The sequence below is a fragment of the Plectropomus leopardus genome, chromosome 16 (genome assembly GCF_026936395.1).
Source record: "Plectropomus leopardus strain MGB_pleo_1.0 chromosome 16, ASM2693639v1, whole genome shotgun sequence".
NCBI lineage: Eukaryota > Metazoa > Chordata > Actinopteri > Perciformes > Serranidae > Plectropomus > Plectropomus leopardus.
This window is the reverse complement of record NC_142191.1, coordinates 22,110,525-22,118,800: the sequence shown is the minus strand read 5'-3', so window position 1 is coordinate 22,118,800 and position 8,276 is coordinate 22,110,525. Positions and strand designations below refer to the sequence as shown.

At 35.9% G+C, this 8,276-nt stretch overlaps 1 protein-coding gene across 1 annotated transcript in view; it reads left to right on the top strand.

Moving 5' to 3' along the window:
- Positions 1–703: 703 nt before the first annotated feature.
- pbk (PDZ binding kinase) overlaps positions 704–8,276 on the top strand; it is a 31,438-nt gene continuing 23,865 nt past the window's right edge. The window contains exons 1-6 of the mRNA XM_042503795.2: positions 704–862; positions 2,514–2,687; positions 3,236–3,375; positions 3,816–3,985; positions 4,804–4,933; positions 6,333–6,518. Coding sequence (XP_042359729.1) covers positions 2,521–2,687; positions 3,236–3,375; positions 3,816–3,985; positions 4,804–4,933; positions 6,333–6,518 — 793 coding nt within the window. The 5' untranslated portion in view covers positions 704–862; positions 2,514–2,520. The remainder of the gene's footprint in view (positions 863–2,513; positions 2,688–3,235; positions 3,376–3,815; positions 3,986–4,803; positions 4,934–6,332; positions 6,519–8,276) is intronic.

Genomic DNA, 8,276 nt, shown 5'->3' with positions numbered 1-8,276 from the left:
TCTGCAGTCCCTCAGCAGGTCAGGACAAAGACACAGCACAATAACATAATAATATAAAGTTGTACAAGAAAATGAGAAAAAGATCAAGGAAAAAACAAAGGAAACCACACAAGACAAACAATACACACTATGGCACACGCTATCAAGTGATACAAAGAAGACGATGGAGAGACAGGCAATGCAAACTAAAACTACGCAAATAGCACATAACACAGAAAACACAGGCTAAAAAGAAAGAAAGTTAAAAATTAATATCAGCAAATTAATGAATACACAAACAAATTAATAAATATTTATAAATAAAAATCAGAGTGTATTTCATTATTGTTAATTGTTTTATTGTCCCTGGAGTACTTTTCTTTATGTTGTCTGTTTTGTGATTGAGGTACATTTTCTTTTCTTTCTTTTTTCTTTCTTTCTTTCTTTCTTTCTTGTCTGTGCTCATTAATAATGCATTTTTGACATCTAGAATGCTTGATATATAATCATGGATGATAATGAATTTTGCCATTTTGCAGTCCTGCAAAAACAAACATGCAAACCTGCTACTTTTACGTCATATGACGTGACTGACCTCAGCTGGTCATGAAGTGTAGTACAACTGTAACCTATTTTAAAATCATTATGACACATCTATAAGGGTGACACTACGTAATCTTTATAATTCCGGTGTAACATTTATACGCATTAAGATCTGATCAAACAAAGAAAACTGGCGTGTAGTTAATACTATGTTGCTTGAATTTTCAACCGCACACGTTCGGTTTGTTCCTCAGGGGGAGCCGTACAGCCTGGTGACGTTTTGAACGTTGGGCGCGTTTTAACTGCAGCAGTTGTGTTGTGACAGTGAAAGAAAACTCAGGTAAAGTCACATTTATTAACTAAATTATTGAGTTACTCGAGTCAAAGCGCGGTAAAGACAACCTACTTCGGACTGGCGTCATGTTAAAGCGAGAAAAGTGTTAACGTGAACTGCATAGCTAACGTTAAAGAAAGCTGTCTGTGCGTTAAGTTTGGTCGCCGCTGTTTTTTTCGCCATTCTTTAATTATTGTTCCCTAAATTATCTCACAGCGTTGACGAACACGTCCAGGGTGTTTTATTGCCCTTAATGTTGTTGCAACCAAACACCGATCCGATGTTGAAGCATGTTAAGGCGCTTCACAACAGCATGAATAAAGTCCGCTATTATGTCATCCTCCATTCATTGTTTTTATGTTGTTGTTTTAGACAAAGTCAACTTTACACACACTAAGAGGAACATTAGATACCCCTTTGAGACCTGGGCAAATTGGCTTTATTTTATTCCAAAACACGGAAAGAAGGTAATGAGTAACAAAAAAAGAAATGAGCCAGAGGTTATCAAGAAATAGTACAAAAAAATTTCCTGAAATTTGCCACAAAAAAAAATCCAAACAAAAACCAAGAGTGTAAAAAAACAAACAAACAAACAAAAAACAATCAAGAAATGACCTGAAGAAAAGCTTCCAAAATTATAATAATTTTAACGTTAGATACTTTAGATTTAATTTGGATTTGAGGTATTTGTACTTCACTTGAATCTTTTCTTTTCATGCCAATTTATAGTTTTACTCCACCACATTTCAGAGGGGAATATTGTACTTCTTACTTTACTACATGTATCTGAAAGCTTTCATTACTAGTTGCTTTACAATTTAAGATTTATGAATAAAAAGCATAAGAGAAGTGTGGAACATATTATGTTTTGTCATAAATTAAAGTGTCATATAAGTACATCTGAAACAAGTAGTCCATTATTTATTATTAAATTACAGAAAAAAATAATGAATTAATTTAGTCATTTATTTTGAATAATTTAAACTTATTATTATTATTATTAGTAGTAGTAGTAGTAGTAGTATATGTATTTTTCCTGAATTAGTACTTTCACTTTTGAAATTTTAAGTACATTTTCCAGATTATGCATACTTTTACTGAGGTAACATTTGCAGTGCAGGACTTTTACTTGTAACAGATGTTTACAGTGTGGTGTTAATGTGTTTGCTCAAGTACAGAACCTGAATACTTCGTTCTACACTGGTTATGACTTATTATCACAGAGCGTTGCATAAAAAAAAAAAAAATTAACTTTTAGAAATTAACTCATGTTACTGACCTTTTTATTGCTATTCTGTTGTTGGAAAAAAGTTTTGATCCATGTTTATTTCCTGTAAACTATCAAGGAATACCTTAAACAAATGTATATATATATCATAAATAGTTTTTTTGTCAGCTACTGCAATAACAAACAACAACAAGGAACCTGTGAGTAAATGAATAAATATTTTATAGGTTCCTTGCATTCAAACAGAAAGTACACATGGACCCATTCAGATTGTTGATGTTGTCAAGGTAGTAGAGATCCTATTAATACCTTAATATAGACCTTATGTCTATAATTTTGCTTATTATAGTTGAATATGTGTTTGGGTCATTATCTGCATCCCCGTGTTTTACATTGTTATCCATTTCATTATTTGTTTTCTTTGGATAGAATCAGAATGGCCTCCCCTGCCGCATGCTTTGACGAGGGCTCTTTCAAGACCCCTAAAAATACCAGAGTGAAGAGCTTTGGAAGTAACGGAGGGACCCCAATCACCATCCCGGCTTCACCTTTTATGAAGAAGTTGGGCTGTGGGACTGGGGTCAACGTTTACCTCATGAACAGGTTTGTAGTGTTCTGATTAAGAAATAACTTATTGAAAGTAATTAAGTAATAATTGGTTTGCACCTCCTTTTATCTTTTTCTTCTCTCACTACTATTGATTTAACACTTCGTTACTGTACTCCTGCCAGTTTACTGTGGCTTCAGACATAATATAAGCACACATGTTAAATATTTAAAAAGGTCTGTTTCCGTTTATCTTAGACAATTCACCAAAAGTTCTGGCTTTGGTCCCTCTTGCCTTGCATTGTGTTTTTCATCAAATAATGAGAAAAACATTTGTTTGATAATCAATAAGTCACAATCAATTATGTTTGTCCTGTTAAATATTAAGGCCATATTAAATTGCCAAATGTGTGCATGGATTTCATACACGAAGATAAAAATAATTTTGTTTCAAAAACAGCTTCACCTTGACCTTGAAAATCCATCTTCAGTGTAAATTTTCCAACAGGGATGTCTCCCAAGCCAACTGCAAAGGACTGTTTCTTGTGTGTGTATAAATATATTTTTTTTATATATATATATTTTGTTAATCAAATTAATCCTAGAAAGGGGAAGTTGAATGCATCTCCCTGGGCTGTCAAGAAGATCAATAGCAAGTGTGCCACCAAACAGGTGGCTGTTTACCAGAAACGCCTGAACGAGGAGGCAAAGGTCCTGCAGGGAATCATTCATCCAAACATTGTTGGTAAGATACGACAGCATACTCAGAGTGCATTCACTGTGATGTTGCATTTTACAGTTGCCAGTGTATCTGACAGCCTCTTTGTGTCTCTACCATCAATGTAAATCACAGGAACATTTTGAAATAACACTTTTAACTTTTGATACAAACTGCAGAATCACTGTTGATGATTACCTTGGAAAAAGGTCTCATAATATTTACTCCAAATGAGCAGCAACAAAACTGGATTACATAATTCACCCTCATCTTCTTCTGACTTCTGTTTTTTAAATTTTGAATTATAAAATCTAAATAATAACTGCTGCTTCGCTGGTCACTTGCTAAGTATTCAGGATCAGTGGACAAATGTACGTTGATTTGACTTTACTCCATTATAATCAGTTTATCTGTAATGTTGTGTTACATTCACGTTTGTTAATTCCGGTCCCTATCCCATCATCAAGGCTTCCGTGCGTTCACCACGGCCAAAGATGGATCAAAGTGTCTGGCAATGGAGTACGGCGGAGAGCAGTCTCTCAATGACCTGATAGAGAAGAGGAGAGAGGAAGGCCTGAAAGCTTTCCCTGCTGCCAACATAAAAAAAGTGGCGCTGCATGTTGCTCGTGGCCTCCAGGTAAATCACAGACTGTCCTCTGACTGGTGTTACCATGTATCATGGGGTAGACTGTCAAGCAAAAGCCTTGCAGCCACAAAACTTTAGGGCTTCGCAGTTGAGATCAAAATTAAGGCAGAGTGTGAAGATGGGCGCGGTCCGAGAAAAAACGTTAGTAGTTTTACTGTAAGTACATTTTGATGCTAATACTTTTGTCATTTCAGATTTCTGAATGCTGTTCTGAGAACTTTTACTCAGACAAAATTTGACCTACTTCCTAACTCCCCAAAATCTTTTTTGCATAATGGCCTGTTTCAGAAGAACACTTATTATATTGATGAAATATAAGTTGATGCCTTAATATGTACATGACTTTAATGTTGCAGCTGGAGAAAGTTTTTTTTGTTTTTTCACTTTACACTGCCAGGTAGCTTGTGAATTTTACCAGGGGATTAAAAAAAGGTTTATTTTTATCTATAGATCTGCTTTTGCAGCTTGAGTCCATTTGTAAAGGTTTGTGTGTGTAGTCAGGGGTATTGCACTGACTTTAGATTTATACACAGGGAAATTTGCTAGTAGATTTTTTTGTCCTCGTTTTTTGCCTGTTATTAATTCCTTGCAGTTACAAATCAGGAAGGATATGATTTTAATAAAATATCCCTGGGAAACCATGGACAAAACTTGCTCACAGTTCCAGTGGTTCATTCTTTCCCAAATCATATTTGTGTCCTCTCAACATAAGCCATGTTTTAATTTCATTTCAGAAGATGAGGATTGTTTAACAAAGCAAAATAAACACAGAAGGACGTTGTTAAGCCTTTGTTTGTTTCTCTCTGCAGTATCTCCACAATGAGAAGAAGCTGCTACACGGCGACATGAAGTCATGTAACGTTGTCATCAAAGGAGACTTTGAGACCGTCAAGATCTGCGATGTTGGTGTGTCTCTGCAGATGGACGAGAACATGAAAGGTGACAACTGTCTGCATGTCGTTCATGATACAAATCAACCCTGTAGCCTTGATGTGGACATGCAGCACTGTACTCTGTGTGAGGGATGCAGGGAGCAAAAAAGACTCCCACAGCACTCAGTGCTGGTACACAACATTTTAAAAACTGGTTTGTACTGTGGGTCCTCAGAATAATTTCAGTTTAACGAAAGACTGATAAAAGTTTTTCAGTTTCGTAATCGCTGTTGCTGCAGACATACGCAGGTGAACAGAAGTAATGTGGTACTTGACTTTGTGCCTGTATCTACATTTTCAGGTCACACAGTTTTATTGATAAAACACAGTTGAAAATACACACACACACAAAAAAAACCCCAAAAATCAAATGCACTTTCCCTGCAGTTACAAATATTCATGGTTTTCAACTACACCGTCTTGATTCTTAGCAACCACAGCTACACTGAGACCATGACCAGTATACAGCCAACATATTACGCAGAAGTGTGCAAGCAGTTCATAAGAAACCTCAAAATCTTTTTTTAATGTACTTCTGTGCAAATTTTTCTGCAAATGAAAATCTGCGCGTGATGTGAAATGGCTTTGAGAAACACTGGCAACAGATGTTTATGAGTATCATATTTAGCAGGACAAATATTGTCCATAGTTGACTGAGATGCATCTGGACCAATATTGATTATGTCAAAGATAAGGTTGATGATATTCTATATTTGCTTTTATCGTCAAAAAAATAAAATCCCATATAGAGACGATAACCAACACAACTTTCCAGTTTTTCCACCCTATCTGTAACACTAAGCCCCAAATCCAGTGGTTCGCACAAGACATAAAAATCTAAAAGCCTTCATATAGTTTTTTTGTTTATTTTTAAAAGTCAGTAGTTTCGTGAAACAGCAGTGCATTCGTTTAAGTTCTGTGTGAATATTTTGAGCTGTAGATTAATAATGATTATGATTTACAGCAGTAGGACGTCTCAGAATAAACTCGAGCGCATGTTCATGGTAATAAAGCAACATGTCGCCCAAAGCAATCTTCTCATTTGCTCATTAATGCATTCTTTATTACTGTTGGGCAAGGGTTTATTGTGGTATAAGAAGTTACTGAATACCAGGCTTTAAATACGCAAATTCTCAAATGCATACTCTGTGTGTGTGTGTGTGTGTGTGTGTGTGTGTGTGTGTGTGTGTGCGTGTGTGTCTGTACAACGGAGACAAGACAGTGGAGGTGTTGTCTATATTCAGTTTAATTTGAATTTATTGACTTCTTGATTTTGCTTTGATGTTGCAATTGTACAAAGACCCATAAGTACATGAGATTCTAGTTTAAACAGACAAACTGAATGTTTCATTTTATAATCCAATCCAGTTTGGGTTAATTAATGTTTTTCTTCTTTTTGTCCTCAGTGTCAGACCCAAAGGCTGAGTACATCGGCACAGAGCCGTGGAAGCCAAAAGAAGCTCTGGACGAGGGCGGAGAGATCACTGACAAGGCAGACATCTTTGCCTATGGTCTGACTCTATGGGAGATGATGACGCTGGCCATGCCTCATCTGGAGATGCTCGAGGAGGAGGAGGAGGGGGAGGATGAAGGTGAGCTGCTCACTGGTTTCATGAGGCCTTGAATTTTGCATTCTTTGCTCGTATGAGTAAACTGATACAGGCAAAGAGTCAGTTACACATCAGTTCTACATGTCATTTAGCTGTGTTTTTTTTGTGTCAGTGTTTTACTGTAAATTCCAGTTATTTCAGTTATTTTGGGAACCAAGTTTAATGCAGTTCAGTTTGCGTGCAGCTAAATTAGATGTAGTAATGCTTTGTAGTAGCATTTTTGTTTTTTTTGGACATGTCATATTTTGACATTATTGCCAAATTATAGCCTTGCATTTTTGGTGGATTTTTTAACATGCAATTTTATGGTGTTTTTGGCCATTTTTGAACCATTCTATGCTATGGCGTGTCTCGGCATATTGTTTTACACAGTTTAATGTGGTTTTAGGCAGTTTTTTGGACATGTCATATTTTGACATTTTTGCCATACGCCTTTGCCATTTGCCTTGCATTTTTGGAGGATTTTTCGACATGCTTTTTAAGCGTGTTTTTGGGTGTTTTTTCAACATCCTATGCTATGACATGTCCTGGCACACTATTTTACGTGGTTTAATGTGGTTTTCAGCGGTTTATATTTCATATTTCGTATTCGCATATCATATTTCGACATTTTTGCCATACTATAGCCTTGCATTTTTGGTGGATTTGTCAACATCATAGTTTATGGTGTTTTTTGCCATTTTTGAAATATCCTTTGCTATAGCATGTCTCGGCATGCTATTTAACACCGTTTAATGGGCTTTTCAGCAGTTTTTTTGGACATGTCATATTTTGACATTTTTGCCCTACTATAGCCTTGCATTTTTCGTGGATTTTTCAACTTGCGATTTTATGGTGTTTTTGGCTGTATTTGCAACATCCTATGCTATGGCATGTTTTGGCACACTATTTTACGTAGTTTAATTTGGTTTTCAGCATTTTTTTTGCCATGTCATATTTTAACATTTTTGCCATACTGTAGCCTTGCACTTTTGGAAGATTTTTCGACGTGCTATTTTTTGGTGTTTTTGGCCGTTTTTGCAATATCCTTTTCTATGGCCTGTCTCGGCATACTATTTAATACAGTTTAATGCGGTTGTCAGCAGTTTTTTGGATATGTCCTTTTTTGACATTTTTGCCATACTATAGCCTTGCTTTTCGGGTCATTTTTTCGACTTACTGTATTATTGTGTTTTTGGCCGCTTTTGCAACTTTCTATGCTATGGCGTGTTTCAGCATGCTATTTAATGCTGTTTCAAGCTATTTTTAGCTGTTTTTGGGACGTGTCCTTTTTTGACATTTTTGCCATACTATAGCCTTGCTTTTTGGGTCATTTTTTCGACTTGCTGTATTATTGTGTTTTTGGCCGTTTTCTCAACTTTCTATGCTATGGCGTGTTTCAGCACGCTATTTAATGCTGTTTCAAGCTATTTTAGCTGTTTTTGGGATGTGTCCTTTTTTGACATTTTTGCCATACTATAGCCTTGCTTTTCGGGTCATTTTTTCGACTTGCTGTATTATTGTGTTTTTGGCTGTTTTTGCAACTTTCTATTCTATGGCGTGTTTCAGCATGCTATTTAATGCTGTTTCAAGTTATTTTTAGCTGTTTTTGGGACGTGTCCTTTTTTGACATTTTTGCCATACTATAGCCTTGCTTTTTGGGTCATTTTTTTGACTTGCTGTATTATTGTGTTTTTGGCCGTTTTCTCAACTTTCTATGCTATGGCGTGTTTCAGCACGCTATTTAATGCTGTTTAAAAT